Source organism: Astyanax mexicanus, chromosome 11 (genome assembly GCF_023375975.1).
Source record: "Astyanax mexicanus isolate ESR-SI-001 chromosome 11, AstMex3_surface, whole genome shotgun sequence".
NCBI lineage: Eukaryota > Metazoa > Chordata > Actinopteri > Characiformes > Acestrorhamphidae > Astyanax > Astyanax mexicanus.
Window position 1 is genome coordinate 19,518,777 of NC_064418.1, and position 17,014 is coordinate 19,535,790.

General features: G+C 40.0%; 1 protein-coding gene across 2 annotated transcripts in view; it reads right to left on the reverse strand.

Moving 5' to 3' along the window:
• The window catches only part of hecw2a (HECT, C2 and WW domain containing E3 ubiquitin protein ligase 2a), a 113,832-nt gene that overhangs the window by 18,717 nt on the left and 78,101 nt on the right, over nucleotides 1-17,014 (reverse strand). The window contains exons 16-24 of one of the 2 annotated variants that reach the window (XM_022663426.2): nucleotides 16,670-16,804; nucleotides 11,453-11,555; nucleotides 4,992-5,088; nucleotides 4,399-4,482; nucleotides 4,210-4,298; nucleotides 3,486-3,606; nucleotides 2,383-2,496; nucleotides 2,101-2,253; nucleotides 1,651-1,749 (exon numbers count right to left, since the gene is read on the reverse strand). In XM_022663426.2, coding sequence (XP_022519147.1) covers nucleotides 1,651-1,749; nucleotides 2,101-2,253; nucleotides 2,383-2,496; nucleotides 3,486-3,606; nucleotides 4,210-4,298; nucleotides 4,399-4,482; nucleotides 4,992-5,088; nucleotides 11,453-11,555; nucleotides 16,670-16,804 — 995 coding nt within the window. Of the gene's footprint in view, nucleotides 1-1,650; nucleotides 1,750-2,100; nucleotides 2,254-2,382; nucleotides 2,497-3,485; nucleotides 3,607-4,209; nucleotides 4,299-4,398; nucleotides 4,483-4,991; nucleotides 5,089-11,452; nucleotides 11,556-16,660; nucleotides 16,805-17,014 lie in introns of both variants that reach the window. The other variant, XM_022663424.2, reaches the window with a different exon arrangement.

Sequence of the window (17,014 nt, forward strand, 5' to 3'; positions counted from 1 at the left end):
CACCACAGATCCTCCAATGTGCAGGGGGAGGTGGGCATGCTGGCCCCTTCTGAAGTCCACAATCATCTCCTTCGTCTTCTTTACATTGATGCAGAGGTTGTTCTCTCTGAACCAACCCTCCAGGTGTTCCACCTCCTGCCTGTAGCTGGACTCATCTCTGTCCGTGATGCATCCAACCACTGCTGTGTCATCCGCAAACTTCACAATATGACAGCCTGGATGGAGAGGTGAGCAGTCATATGTGAGCAGTGTGAACAGGAGGGGGCTCAGCACACAACCCTGAGGGGAGCCAGTGCTGAGGGTTATGGTGGGGGAGGAGATGAAGACTCACAGACTGCGGCCAGTTGGTCAGGAAGTCTAGGACCCAGTGCACAGAGAAGAGCTTAGTCCAAGTGAGGAGAGTTTAGTTATCAGGGTCTGAGGAATCATGGTGTTGAAAGCAGATATGAAGACCACAAAGAGCATCCGAACGTAGGAATCCTTCTGCTCCAGGTGGGTGAGGGCAGTGTGGATCACGGAGGAAATGGCATCCTCTGTGGATCGGTTCTTCCTGTATTATTTTGAAGTAACAGTCATTTTACTTGAGTTCTGTTTTAGGCCAGTCTACCCACTTCTGATAATTTATCACAATAGCAAATTTGTTACAATACGATAAATTATAATTATTGTGCAGCTCTGTGGCTTAGCATTTCTGAACTCTGGTGCTGTAGGCCTACTGCTCTGCATATATGTTTTATCTATATAACTATATAAATGTTATTGAATGAAGTGAGAGTAATAAAGCAGGAAAAACACTGAAATGTGCCTAGCTCACTACACAAGTGGAATGTGTACCAAAATGCATTGCATGTCTCTGTTACTGAGCAAAAACCGACATTGAATCTGAATAGGCTTTAAGACTACATACTGTATACTCTCATAAGCAAGAGATGCAAACGCATTCCATGAACTTCAGATAAAATTCAATGTGTTTTGTTAATGGAAGCAAAACTCTCAAATAATACTTCATGACCATACACCATATGGACAAAAGCCTCGAAACACCTGTTAAATCACTGTTTCCTCCAAAATCAGTGTTATTAAAGAGAGTTTATCCAGTTTGTTGGAGTAACTGTCTCTACTCTCCAGGGAAGACTCTCTACTAGATTTTAGAACAGTGCTGTGAGAAACTGATGGTATACAGTGACAAGAGCTCAGATTAGGAAGGTCAGGATATTGGCTGATTAACACTACCTCATCCCCAACTCTGCAACTCATCCTATCCAAAAGTATTGTATTAAGCTGAATCATTTCACAAATCTTAATACTGGAGGCTCTATATGCCTCGAGAACATGCCTGGCACTAGGCATGTAGTTAATATATGCTCCAGACAGTCCTATTCTATTGGCAGTATTTCTCTACAGGTATTAGACAAGCTATGAGTGTGATTTGAGTATCTGTGTCAGCAATGGGTTAACTCAAAGTATCTGAAAGTGTTCATTAGAAGGAGTGTCCACAGACATTTGCTGTTTATCTGATGGTGCAGTTTTTGTGTTTATATGCACCTTTACGGTTAGGGAGACACATTTCTTTGTATTTTTAAAATCCCAATTATATGAAGGGTGGTTTCCTTATACTGCACAGTACTGTATCTCAGTATTAACACTCACATGCGGAGCAGGCCTTTATAAAATGGTCGAGTGAAGAAGGCATCCAGAAGATACTGATGAATTAGAGCAAGGCCCAAAATCCGCCCACTGAACCGGAACCTGAGAGGAATACAACAACACAGTGAATTTTAGACAAACTGCCAAATAGTCTATTAATAATTACTAACCATCAATTAGTAATTCTATTATTGTAACATAGGATTTGATCACACAGAAGGTAAAAGTTGTCCAAATCTGTTTTTCTCAGATTTTATCTTAGGCTGTTCTCACTATCTAATTAATAATTTTCACAACACTTTTGTTGTCTTTTTACTCATACTGAAGTTCACACTGCCACAGAGATAAATCACCTGTGTCACATAATGAAATAGATCAGATTTGAGACACTTTTATCTGCTGTGTGTCTGTAGTTTTAGTGATTGACGAGTTTATTTTTTACCCCTGACTCACCATTCATGGTGGTTGTCCACAAAGGCCGACATCGGGCTGATCTGCACAGTGTAAGTGTCGTTGGCTGAGTATTCAAAAAGTCCATAATACGGGTTAAAGAGTTCTCGGGACACCAGGAAGAAAAACTCCCTGGATGGGCCACTATAGTCCAACCTAATCACCAAATCAACATCACTGATATCAGCAGAGCCCTTCAACCGAAACCAATGAGATTATAATAATATTTGAATTTAATAAAATCCTAATAAAATTTGCTAAGCTTTTTATGCCATTTTTACCCACCCCTCCTCTCCGACAAAGCTGACATAGAGCTTGCTCCTCTGCAGGTCTTTACGGGAGTAGCACATTATCTGGTTAAATGCATCCTCCAGCAAGTGATCTCTACGAATAATCAGTCTGAAAGAAAAAGACAATAACATAAAATTGTGGACTAGTAATATTGTTAAGAATGTTAGATATAATAGGTGAGACAACAGAAATCACAGCCACTTTTAGACAGTGTTGAACTGCAGTAAGCCTAAGCAGTTTGGGTGTAGCTTAAACCAAAAATTATCATGACCTCTCATTATACAATGATGAAGTATAACATTATGACTACCTCCTTTTTTTAACACCCATTATCCATGTCAGCTTCATTCAGCATAAAGGAACATTTTGCAGTTCTATAATGGAGTTTTAAAACACTTTGTCCACTTACTGTCCACTGCATTATTGCCAAAATATTTACTCACCCATCTAAATTACTGAACTTAGGCTCCGATCACATCCATGGCCACAGGTGTATAAAACCAAGCACCTAGACATGCAGAGTGCTTCTACACACATAGTGAAAGAACAGGTTGAGTTTTGGGAACTGTTTGGGGAGCCCTCTTCCTGTTCCAACATGACAGAACATCAGTACACATCAGAAGCAGAAGCTCTGAATTTGTTGCTGCACAGTTTGTCGGTCATCCTCTAGTCCTTCATCAGTGCCTACAGGACACAATGCACAGAATGCCACACACAGGGTGCTGCTGACAAGACACTGCCTAGTGGTAAAACCTGATTAAATGCCTGCTAGGGGACCCCTGCTTGCAATAAATGATGATTTTATGACGGCCGTGTTGTTGCATTTGTCACTTGCAGTGTGCACACAGTTACACAACATCACTGAAGAGCTGAACACGCTTAGAGGAGAACACTAACTGGCAACTTCTGTTACATCAGCTAACAGAAGGAAAAATCTTACTGATAATCAACTCTACTGGACTTTTCACTAAACTGTAACTGAACTCACACATTTCTATGGATCACTTCAGTGTTCCAGCTGGGAGCCTTGTTCTTTAACATTTAAATGTGTTTTAAGGCCTATTAAGCCCATTGAAACATGATTCCACACTACGTACTTCACTTTTCCTGGTCCCTGTCCATAGCCCTTTGTCTCCATCTTGCGGTAGAAGTTTCTTAGTTTAGCCTCAAAGTCTCGTTTGTACGGGGCGGGAGCACGAGCATTGGCGCGAGATGTACCTGTGGGTGAGAATAAAAGATAAGAGTTGGAAATTGAAAGAATTTGAACATCATTTTTATCTGTCATTATGCAGTTCAGGTTTCTTCGTCTACAGGGATGTATGTAAAGCAGTGGAACAGGGGTGTTCAGAGCCGATTAACTGGACCTTTACATTGAATGATACAACATTATTAGCCAACAATTACAATTCAGTTTTGCCTTTCATCGTTTTTTGCCGGAAAGTTGGCAAAAACAGATTGGACTGAACCGCATTTCAAACAAAGATAAAAGAGATCTATTGCACGCTGGGCCAAACATGAAACAGTAATGAACAGTAATGAACAGTAATGAACAGTAATAAACTTCAACACAACTGACATGCAGTTTTAAAATCATCAAAAATGTTAAACACAGCAATGTTAGAGCCACTGAGAACCACAACAAAATAAAATACCTGACACACAAACACTGTTAACATTTAATAATGATAATTTTAAAATGTATGTTTGTTTACAGACATTTTGGTTTAGTCTGTTATATTAAAAAACTTAAAATTCAAACAGTATCAGACAGGAAGTTGGAAACAGGGTCAGGAGATGGGGCAAGGTCATGTGACTGCTCACCAGGGGAGCCCTGTGGGGAGCCATGACCGTAGCTGGAGTGCAATAAAGCATGGGGTGGCACGTACGACATCACTTCCTCTTCAAACAGACTGCAAAGAGGGAGAGGTTATGTAATAGTACACAAACCTGGCATACCAGGCATAACCCCCCCCCCCCCCCCCCCCCCCCGTCACACAGAAAGACACTGACCTGAGTAGCATTACTAGATCTGCATCACTGGAGAGCCGTGCCAACCCAGATGCCCCTTCATTCCGAATAAACTGAACCTTTTCTCTGCAAGAGCAGCCAAACACACACACACACAGTCTTGTGTTTACACGATTTCAGTATTGCCTTAAATGGACAGCCTTTACTACACTGATCAATGATTTTTGAATACCTTTTTTAAACACTTCCATTAAACATTTTCAGTTTTTATTTATTGGTTATGTCTGATTTGTAGCCAAAATGGGGCCTCAATAAATCCTCCAGCAGAGCTCAGAATGCAGCACAGTCAAATCAAACACCATCAAATACAATTGTTTATATTATAATTTAAGTCTCATATCTTTATTGCAAAATGAATGAAGCAAACTTTGGACACCAATCAAGTCACGGATGATCAGCAACAATTTGGGCAGAAAGGTGATATAACATGAAACAATACAGAATTTTATTTAGTTAATAAAACAATAGCAGTGTAAACCTGAAAAAGTCTACAGCACTGCTAGAATCCAGGCTTTGTGCACTGCTTGAACATTTGATTGTAGACAGGTTGAGCTGGGTTCAACTGAGAAACGTACTTAAGTGAATGGTTTCTCACAAGTTCTGGCTGCCTCTCCTGCAGGATCTCCAGTATGTTAGGCTGTCGCAGGAACGCCACAATCTTTTCATTATAGGCTGTAGAAACACACAGTGTATGTCAGTAATAGGGTACATGGCTCAATAATAACCCATTAACCTTTGATCTCTACATGTAATATTTAATTCATATCTCTTTTTGATCTCTGGATGTCTATATGTAAATTAGTGGGAGTTATTTGTATTAGACATTTTTGTTGGGATTCAACCCATTCTTTCACTAATGACTGGAAAGGCTGACTGCATAGCTAGGGGCTGGATTTTATACACCTGCAGTTGGACTGAAACAAATATCTGAATTCAATGACTTTATACTTCTGAGCTGATTCAGACTCCTCTGCAGGCTTAAGCAAAATTCTGATGAGGGGCTCTCCTACCTGAACTCTGTGGGGCAAAATGTGCTAATGAAACTTCAGTTCCATTCAGTTCAACCTTTACTATCACTATCTGACTTAAGTCCAAATGTAACCAAAATACGTGAAAGCTTGAGAGACTATGAGCTTTTCTGGTTTTAAATTGGACAAGTGTAACCATCTATAACTTCCATATATTGTTTTTACACTGTTCCTGACACAGTCATTGCTTTAAACTTTCAAAGTATCTATGTATCTATGTATCTTATACTTTTACTTATATCCTTTTAACTATCAAGTGTTCAGACTACTCATAAAACACTAAAAGAAAAAGAAGAAGACTGTGGGCTCTTTCCTGGATGACCCAAAAAAGACATCAGGGGCTTATGTACTTTTGAGAAAACTTGAGATATGGTAAAGATGTACGTTAGCTAGGTAGCGCTCAGAATCACTTAATTTAAACAGGCTCAAAAAATCCCTGAGCCAGGCCAGCCCATAATTATTTTAGTTTAATTTTAGTGTCAGAACATTTAAATGTGGCCATACAGAGTGTTTATTTTAGTATTGGTGCGCTTTAATATAGCCATGCTGAGTGTTACATTTTAGCCTCAAGAGCATTTAAATGTAGCCGTGTGAAGTATTTAATTTTATTCTTGGAACGTTTAAATATAGCCAAGCTGAGTGTTTAATTTTCTTTACAAGGCTAACTTTAAACACTCCGAGACTAAAATTAAAAAATTCACACAGCTACATTTAAACGCTCCGAAACAAAAATTAAACACTCAGCATGGATACATTTAAATGGTCCGAGACTAAAATGAAACGCTTTTCACACAGCTACATTTAAACGTTCCAAGACTACAATTAAACACTTCACTCGGCTACATTTAAACGTTCCAAGACTACAATTAAACACTTCACACGGCTACATTTAAACATTCCAAAACTAAAATTAAACACTTCACACGGCTACATTTAAACATTCCAAAACTAAAATTAAACACTTCACTCGGCTACATTTAAACATTCCAAAACTAAAATTAAACACTTCACTTGGCTACATTTAAACATTCCAAAACTAAAATTAAACACTTCACTCGGCTACATTTAAACATTCCAAAACTAAAATTAAACACTTCACTCGGCTACATTTAAACATTCCAAAACTAAAATTAAACACTTCACACGGCTACATTTAAACATTCCAAAACTAAAATTAAACACTTCACACGGCTACATTTAAACATTCCAAAACTAAAATTAAACACTTCACTCGGCTACATTTAAACATTCCAAAACTAAAATTAAACACTTCACTTGGCTACATTTAAACATTCCAAAACTAAAATTAAACACTTCACTCGGCTACATTTAAACATTCCAAAACTAAAATTAAACACTTCACTCGGCTACATTTAAACATTCCAAAACTAAAATTAAACACTTCTGTAGTGGATTAAACAGAGGATTTCTTCATTGCTTGGACACACACACACACTACCCCCATCTTATGGTCTAAAAGGAATGTTCTAACTTTACAATCACCCCCAGAAGAACACTCTAGAAGCCTTGGAGTAATCTTTTTCAAACAACCTTAAATTTCAAAATGACATTTCCTGACTATGTCTTCACTCAGCCTCGCTCAAGAGCCCTAAATGCGAGTTTAGGGTAAAATTCTGTTGACATTCCTCCAAGTCGTAAACCTCGGAGTTAATGTTAAACATTTGGAACACCAAATGAACACCATCACTAGGACGGGACTGCTGGCTTAAGAGAGTGTCAAAACTTAATTATTGCCTTGGAAATTGTTAATTCACCAAATATTATACCAATTTAGGGGTTTGTGCCTAGTTATTTCTGCAATCACTTAGAAATAAGATTAATGAAGTTAAGAGAAATGTTCTAAGCTTGGAAATTCCATTGACCGTTTGTAAGTGAGACTCTCTCTGTCCACCGACCTCCCCAACCGTCGTAAATTCCGACAGGCAAGGATCAAGCCTTATCTGAGCACTCAGCAAAGGGGAGGAATTTCTCACTAAGAAGATTTTGCTTAAAATACATATATATTGACTATATAAAAAAGGTGTTTTATAGAATGTTTACTAAATAATGGTATATGTGTCTGGTATATGGTATATGTGTTTGGATGTGTCCTGATTGAATTCTCCTACACATTCAAGTCTGAATCAACAAGGTTTAACTAGCATTTGATAATTTAGCTTTATTTGGTTATCAGTGGTTTAACAAGGTATTATCTTTTAAGTGATTTAATTGGGTTTAAATAATAACATGTCTCTTGATCTCTTTCCATCTTTCCATCCATTGATGTATTTCTAAGATTATCTTGAATATTACAAAACTGTTTGTGGGCAAAATATATACATTACATTTATTGTGATTCAATTGTAAGATTGTTGTTTCCTGAATTTATCCTCACAAACTGGTATGCTGAAGAATGTATTTTGATCCACTGTTTAGTTGAGTTTTCTTTTGGTTTGGTCTATTAGAAAAATAGACCACTAGCTGAAGCATGGTGACCATGTGGGGGGGATTTATGGCCCTTTGTGAATAAGATCATCTTCCCTGACAAAGTTTGAAATTGCTCCTAGACCAATCAAAACACAGACATTTGGGCCACAGGGCCAATCGTAGCTCAAGGGCCAAACAGGCCACAGAGACTAATAGTTAAACTGGGCAGACACAGTTCAGTTTTGCAGGGCAGTTCAGTAGAGTTCAGTCGGAGCAGTTGGAGGAGAAGCAGCTCAGTTCAGTTTGGAGTTGAGGAGAGTGGAAGAAGATGGGTTGAAGGAAGCAGTTAGAAGAGAGAAGTTAGAGGAGAGAGGTTAGAGAGGGCCTAGAGATGAAGAAAGGATAAACTGTTAGTTAGTCATCTTAGGTTAGTTTTCTTAGACTAGTGCATTTAATCTTCTTCAAGCATAATGGTATTAGTTATCCTAGTTTAAATAACTAAGCTATTTTATGATCTACGGAGTTCTCCTGCTTGCCAAGATAGTTAATATAGTTCAGTAAACCAACTAGACCAACCGACGGATCACCGAGAGGGTACGCCAGCCGAGCCAGCTCCAGGGAAGGCTTTCCCTGTGCAGAGACTAGAAGTGGGTGTCGACCAGGTGCGCCGCTGGCCCACAGAGCACCATCTTTACCCTGCGGATGGGTCCACACTGGACCTTCTAGGGGTGCAGGATGTCAGCCGAACAAGAGGTTTAAACAGCGGACCGAACCGATGGGGACCCCCCTTTGTAGACGTCTCAGAGTAAGGCAGTTTGGGTATTTCTCTCAGTAATTGGTGTTTTGGTTGGTCAAGTCTAGTTTGGTTATTGTCCTTAACTCTTTTCTTAGTATAGATTCATTTTTAGTTATTTGGCGAAAGGGATGATCTTTGTAGGCCGTAAAATATCTTACTTATCTACTTATTTTAGTGTTCTCATTTGATTAGTTTGACCTCATTACATTAAGACCCTTATTTAGAAATATTCACTTAATAGTTCTATTAATCTTTATTCCTTTCATACCAGTATTATAACGTGTTTGTTCTTTTATTTTTCATTTATTATTCTACACTATGATTTGATATCTAATGGCTACATTATGACTTTTTAATTAATTATTTACTCATATCTGTGTGATTTAATAAAATACTTTTATTTTACAAAACCTGTAATTTCAGTGTGTTTTTCTGGATAACTTGGTTATGAAAATTTCTGTCACCTGTAGAAACCACACCCTGAGATGTCTTGTGTTATTAATTAATTTGATTAATTAATTAATTAATTAATTAATCTAATTAAATTAATTTAATAACTGGCGCCCAATTAAAAATATTTCAACATCTCAATTAGCACCAGGTATTAAACCACTGAGCCCGCTACACTTCACTCGGCTACATTTAAACATTCCAAAACTAAAATTAAACACTTCACTCGGCTACATTTAAACATTCCAAAACTAAAATTAAACACTTCACTCGGCTACATTTAAACATTCCAAAACTAAAATTAAACACTTCACTCGGCTACATTTAAACGTTCCGAGACTACAAATAAACACTTCACTCGGCTACATTTAAACACTCCGAGACTACAAATAAACACTTCACACAGCTACATTTAAACGCTCCGAAACAAAAATTAAACACTCAGCATGGATACGAGACTAAAATGAAACGCTTTTCACACAGCTACATTTAAACGCTCCGAAACAAAAATTAAACACTCAGCATGGATACGAGACTAAAATGAAACGCTTTTCACACAGCTACATTTAAACGCTCCAAGACTAAAATTAAAAACTTCACACAGCTACAATCAAACGCTACAAGACTAAAAATAAACACTTCACACGGCTACATTTAAACGCTCAGAGACTACAATTTAACACTTCACAGGGCTACATTTAAACGCTCCGAGACTACATTTAAACACTTCACTCGGCTACATTTAAACGTTCCGAGACTACAATTAAATACTTCACAAAGCTACATTAAAACGTTCCGAGACTACAATTAAATACTTCACAAAGCTACATTTAAACATTCCAAAACTAAAATTAAACACTTCACTCGGCTACATCTAAACGCTCCAAGACTAAAATTAAAAACTTCACACAGCTACAATCAAACGCTACAAGACTAAAATTAAACACTTCACACGGCTACATTTAAACACTTCGAGACTAAAATTAAACACTTCACATGGCTACATTTAAACGCTTCGAGACAAAAGATTAACATTTCACACGGCTAAATTTAAACGTTCCGAGACTACAAATAAACACTTCACACGGCTGCATTTAAACGTACCGAGACTACAATTAAACACTTCACACAGCTACATTTAAACATTCCAAGACTACAATTAAACACTTCACTTGGCTAAATTTAAACGCTCCGAGACTAAAATTAAACACTTCACTCGGCTACAATCAAACGCTCTGAGACTACAATTAAACACTTCACTCGGCTACATTTATACACTCCAAGACTAAAATTAAACACTTTACACAGCTACATTCAAGCGCTACGAGACTAAAAAGTAAACACTTCACACAGCTACATTTAAACATTCCGAGACTGCAATTAAACACTTCACACGCTACATTTAAACGCTCTGAGACTACAATTAAACACTTCACTCGGCTACATTTAAACGCTCTGAGACTAAAATTAAACACTTCACTCGGCTACATTTAAACGCTCCGAGACTAAAATTAAACCCTTCACACGGCTACATTTAAACGCCAACACGAAAATTAAAGCTTCACACGGCTACATTTAAATGCTTTTAGACTAAAATTAAACACTTCTCTCGGCTACATTTAAACGCTCCAAGACTAAAATAAAAAGCTCCACACGGCTACATTTAAGCGCTCCGAGACTAAAATTAAACGCTTCACACAGCTACAATTAAATGCTCCGTCGACTAAAGTTAAACACTGTGTAAAGTGTTTAATTTTAGTCTCTGGGCGTTTAAATGTAGCTGTGTGAAGCGTTTAATTTTAGTCTCGGAGCATTTGAATGTAGCCGAGTGAAGAGTTTAATTTATTAATTATAATAACATTATATTATTTATATTACCATTCTAACCTGTGCAACATAACAACAACAACTAAAGTTTGATTTGTTACTTTGCTATATTGTGATTATTACGCAATAGCTTTATATACAATAGTAAATAGCATCATAAGTCATTTTCTTGAAAGCGGTGGGAATTTAGGTCAGGCATCAGGCATCATGTGAAGCCTAGTGCTGTAGATCCTTAATGCTGTATTTTCTTTGTTTGGATTTATGCTTTTGATTCTGTTGGTAAGAGATGCAGTGGGTGCTTTAATTGTAGTAGGTGCAGATTAAGGGTGTTGTTAAAGACTTATAACACAACTAGCGTGTTAATCTGTGACTGTACTAAATCAAACCAATAAATGAGCTTGATAATATTAGAAAGCTTGCGTTTTGTGTTTCTAATAAAATAGCCGCAGCTACAGGATGCGGCTTCAGAATGAAAAGTAAAAAAAAGTCTTCAAGCTGGAACACTTACCCACAGGCACAAGGTCCTGGTACTGGTTGCGGCTGGAACCACTGAAGGTACTGGAAGTTTGTGGCTGTATTGGAGGACTTGGTGAGCGTGACTCTTCCACAACCTAAAACAAAAAACTTAGCTAAATGGTTTCTGATAAGAATTTACACTATTAATAAATATTACGGTATGTGGAGGTTCTTTAAACACTAAAAAGACTCATTATATAATTTCTTTTATAATTTACAAAAAGGATCTTTAGCAAATATCTGAGTGTATTTACATGCACTTCACTATCTGATAACTGACGAACATCAGAATGTGTGAGTAATCAGATTAACATGTTTACATGAACTTGGGTAATCAGGGGGCTGTTCCACGAAACAAGTTAACTCAGTAAGCCAGGCTTTTTAAGACGAGCCTGGCTTAAATTTCGGTTCCACGAAAGAGGCTAGACTTAACCCTCATTCAGTTACTACAGCAACATATACATTTGAACAAACTTGCTCTGTACCAGGCTAGAGTTGAGGCTTAGCTCAGCTGCAAACATTCTATTGGATGAGCCGTGTGATGTCATAGCCTTGCGGGTGGGAAACTAAATCAAGGAACAAGGTTCTGCCACTGTTTTGTCCAATAAATTGCAGTGGATGCAGTATATCATATAATATTTGTATACATTTATTTGAGTATTATACTGTATTAGAAATGTGTCTGCTCATTGCAATTTATTGGTTCAATCTTAAATTCAGGCCAGTGTAAAATGAAATTGTCACGTTTGGTGCTGCAAACGCTCGTTGGTGTGACCCAAGCCATTACTGATCTAGCATGCAAGCAGGCTAAACAGCAACAACAGCTTTCAAGCATACTAGAACACCTCAGGGGCTTTACTGAGCCTAGCTCTAGCTCTGTAGCTGCCCCCAGTATGCCCAACTCTAATTCCACAGTGCCGGATTTTCCTGTTTCTAAACCTGAGATTTTTGATGGTGATCAGGAGAAATCATCATCAGCCTGGATCTGGTTAAGGAGCATCACATACCCACTCGAAAACTTCTTTGCCCTACATTCATGCTGCGGATGGGAAGTCTGTGCGCTCCAAGCCGGAAACTCATCAGACACTACCTATCACTCTTCAAACCAGCGCTCTCCATTTTGACGAACTGCCACTATTCATGCTCCCGTGCACCGAACACCCTGTGATCTTGGGCATGCCCTGGCACAAGACCCACGATCCTGCTGTCTCCTGGCGTGACGGGGATATCACGGTTTGGTCCCAACACTGATGAGAACTCATGAGAACTCAATCATGAGAACTGTTTGGTGTTAGATGGCTTAACCATTCACTTTACTTCTATTAATTCACTCTATTGCTATTGATTTAGTGGAAGGAGCTACCTTACTTAAAGCTCGACGAAGAGAAGGCTATGGAGCAGGGTTTCATTTGCCCGTCTAAGTCTCCTGTTGGCTCGGGTTTCTTTTTTGTAAAAAAAAAGAAAGACGGGGGACTCAGACCATGCATAGATTACCGTGGCCTTAATGCCATCACTAAAAAATATGCGTACCCGCTGCCCCTCATTCCGTGCGCTATCAAACAGTTACGAGAGGCCACTTATTTCACTAGGCTTGATCTTCGTAGTGCGTATAATTGAATTCGCATACAGGAGGGGAATGAGTGGAAAACTACGACTAATGGCCTTAATGAATATTTGGTTATGAGTTACGGTCTCGCTAACGCTCCGGCAGTATTCCAGTCATTCATGAATGACACATTCCGCGACATGATTGGCAAATTTGTTATCCTTTTTATAGATGACATCCTGATCTATTCTCCTGACCTCGCCTCTTATGTTCAGCATGTTTGTTCGGTTCTCCAGCGCCACTTGGAGAACAATCTGTATGCTAAAGCCGAGAAATGCGCAGGGAAATCGCAGAGAAATCGCAGGGAGTTCTTATGGACGACAATAAAGTTGATGCTGTTACAAGTTGGCCCGTTCCACAATCCATTAAAGATCTCCAGCGCTTTTTTGGGCTTCGCAAATTTTTTTAGGCATGTCATTCGCAACTTTAGCAGTAAAAAAAGCTAAGAAAATCCTGAAATGGTCTCCGGAGGCTGAACAAGCCTTCAATAAGATGAAGTCCGCGTTCGTTTCTGCTCCCATCCTAATGCATCCTAAACCCGAACTGCTGTTTGTTGTCGAGGTAGACGCTTCCGATACTGGTGTAGGGGCCGCCCTCTCCCAACGACGTGGGTAACCACCCAAACTTCATCCCATAGCCTTCTTTTCGCGTAAGATGTCCCCCGCGGAGCACAACTATGGGATAGGTGATAGGGAGCTTCTTGCTCTCAATTTGGCTCTCGAGGAATGGCGTCACTGGCTGGAAGGGGCCACACATCCATTTACAGTTCCCACAGATCACAAAAATTTGGAATATTAACGCACAGCTAAACGTTTTAACCTCCGCCAAGCTCGCTGGTCTTTGTTTTTCTCTTGATTTGACTTCTCCATCTCATTTGCCTGGGTAATCGCAACACTAAGGCGGATGCCTTGTTTCCCGGATGACGCATCCCACTCTCCCGAGCCGCAGCGCATTCTTCCACCTACTGTCCGCGTAGCAGCCATTAGATGGGAACTTGAACTTTCGTACCCGAACAATTTAGAAATCGTCCATCGGCTGGGCACATTCTGCCCTCAGCTCTGGTCACCCAGGTGTGACGCGCACGTTGCAGTTAATCTCAGCTTGCTACTGGTGGGAAACCATGAGAGCTGACGTACATCCCTTTGTAGTTTCTTGTTCCGTATGTGCACAGTGCAAAACACCCAAAACTTTTCCAGCCGCCAAACTATTTCCTCTGCCTGTCCCTGAAAGGCCTTGGTCTCACATCACTATAGATTTCATTACAGACTTACCTGAGTCTGGGGGTTACACTACAGTTCTCAAGGTTGTGGATAGATTTTCAAGGGGAATAAAATGTATTCCATTTTCTGCACTACCCACAGCTCTTTAGACAGCTTAAGCCATATACACCCACATTTTTAGGCACTTTGGCATCCCCAAGGACATTTCTTTAGATCGTGGTCCTCAATTTACTTCCAGGGTGTGGAAAACATTTTTTGAACATTTATGTGTCCATATTAGTCTTACCTCTGGGTTCCATCCCACAAGCAATGGGCAATGTGAACGTGTCAATCAGAAATATATAACTATATTGTTTTAAGCACCCTACTGATTGGTCAAAATATTTAATCTGGGCCGAAATAGCACAGAACTCCCTCACTAACTCCACTTCTGTTCTCACACCATTTCAGTGGGTTACAAGCCTCCGTTAGCTCCGTGGACTGCTGTGTCTTCTGAGGTACCCGCAGTGATGACTGGATGAAGCGGAGTGAGCAGGTGTGGGAGGAAACACATCAGAAGGTTTCTGAGGTTTTGCGCAAATACAATGAGCAGTCTGACAGACACCTAGGTACCACTCCCCAGTACCAGCCCGGAGATCGCGTGTGGTTGTCGACCCAGGACTTGAGGTTTGAGGGGGCCTGTAGGAAACTGTTGCCCAAATATATTGGCCCATTTAAGATTCTTTCTCAAGTTAACGAGGTGACTTATAAGATTGAGTTGCCTGCTTAGTACAGAGTGCATAACTCTTTTCATGTCTCTTTGCTCAAGCCTCTGGTCCCAGGTCCGCTTGCTGAGAGTACCACAGATGACGTACCACCCGCGGCAGTGGAGGGGGAGGATTTTTCAACCTATGCGGTTCGAGAGGTGCTGGATTCTCGCAGGCCTGGTGGTGCGCTCTAGTATCTCATTGACTGGGAGGGCTACGGCCCTGAGGAGCGTTGCTGGGTTACTGCCGGTGATGTGCTGGATCCTGCTCTTCTAGCCGAATTTCATGCTCGTCATTCTGGTAAACCTGCTCCCAGACCCCGTGGGCAAACCCCGCCTGTCTGGCACCTCTGTGGCTACTCCTGTTCCTCCAGTCTGTACTCCCTGCTTGTCGGGTGGGCATTGTCATTCCGTCTCTGTTCTGACTCCCACAGGGGGGTGGGGGGTGGGTACTGTCACATTTGGTGCTGAAAGCGCCTAACAACTACACTACCCAGAACGCACCACCCGCTGACATCACACACCCGATCACGTGACACATCACCTGCCTCCTCCAGGAAGTCCCGAATACTGATTACCTGCACTATAAAAGAGCACCCCATGCACACACCTGTACCAAGTATTGTTGGTTCTACCTCATTACAAAGCGTTCTCTCTCTAGTCTCTGTTATTTCATGTATGACCTTGCCTCTTGTTAATAATTCTTTATACAAATTATATCCATTCACATATGTGATCATATTTGTTCAATATACATAAAATAAATGTTTGGTTAAATTAATGATGCAAAAAATGAATGGAAATAGACAGCTACCTTACCAATTTTTGCATACAGGTGATATAAATTAGCAAAAAATGGAGGCTATAAAAGAGCAGCCAACATTGAAGGCTGTAGGCAGTGATTGACAACGGCATGCCCATTTGAAGACAATCCAGTAGATGAGGTAGTGCGTGTAGTGCGCAGAGCTTTCAGGCTACCAGCTCCAATGTCATTCCGGGACAGAACAGATCCACCGTGAAATATAAAGCCAGCAAATATACAATAAAGATTCTAATGAATTCTATAATAAAAATATATAATATATGAGAACCAACTAAACCCATCCTGAACATAAGGTTCTGTTACATGGGGACAAACAGGATCAGATGATGTCCCTCCTTCAATTACAGCAAGGATGGTCGACATCTGAGGTTTTGTTCTTAAGCAAGGTCTTCTGCAGGATTGAGGGCTGCTAGAGGAGGCCCACCACCTGTAGCAGCAATGTTAGACTAATCAATTGGAATTGCACTTACCATTCTGGTATATTTGTATATATAACCTTGACCTGCTGCCATGTTCTTTTAAATCCCCCCATCTAAATCAGGATATATTTATCAATTTTATTAATTTACTATAACATTGAGCCAATTGAGCTTTCTCAGACTGCAGCTGCTAATGGCAAGCAGCATGACCGTGATTTGAAATGGCGATCCTAGGATCAAAGTTGCAGCAACTTAGTCCACTGACTACTCATCACTCCCCTTCACTGGTTCTTTAATTGGCATCATTCTTTATTAACCATTTTGCATTTCAGTTTATAAGGTGTGAAAGGACTAAAAGCAGCTCTGTGGGCGGAAGGTTTAGCTGACCTCGCCTACCTCTCCTGCACTGTGGCTCCTCTGGCGGGTGAGGTGCTGGCGGTGGGCCAACAGGCCGCTGGAGCGGGAGCTCTGCAGGGGAAGTCGTGGGTCGATGAAAGTCGTTGCACGGCAGTTGTGGTCAACAAAGAATGCCTGTCAGAAATATTATCAGATCGTTTACCACAGAGGATGTTTAATATCTGATGTTTGATTATTCAGTTTACAGCAGTGACTGTACAGGTGCATCTCAGTAAAATAAAATCTAATCAAATTGATTAATTTCAGCAATTCAATTCAAAAACGTGAAACTAATAAATGATGTACTTACCTGTAGTTTTGGTAACGACGTGTAGGGTAGTGTTG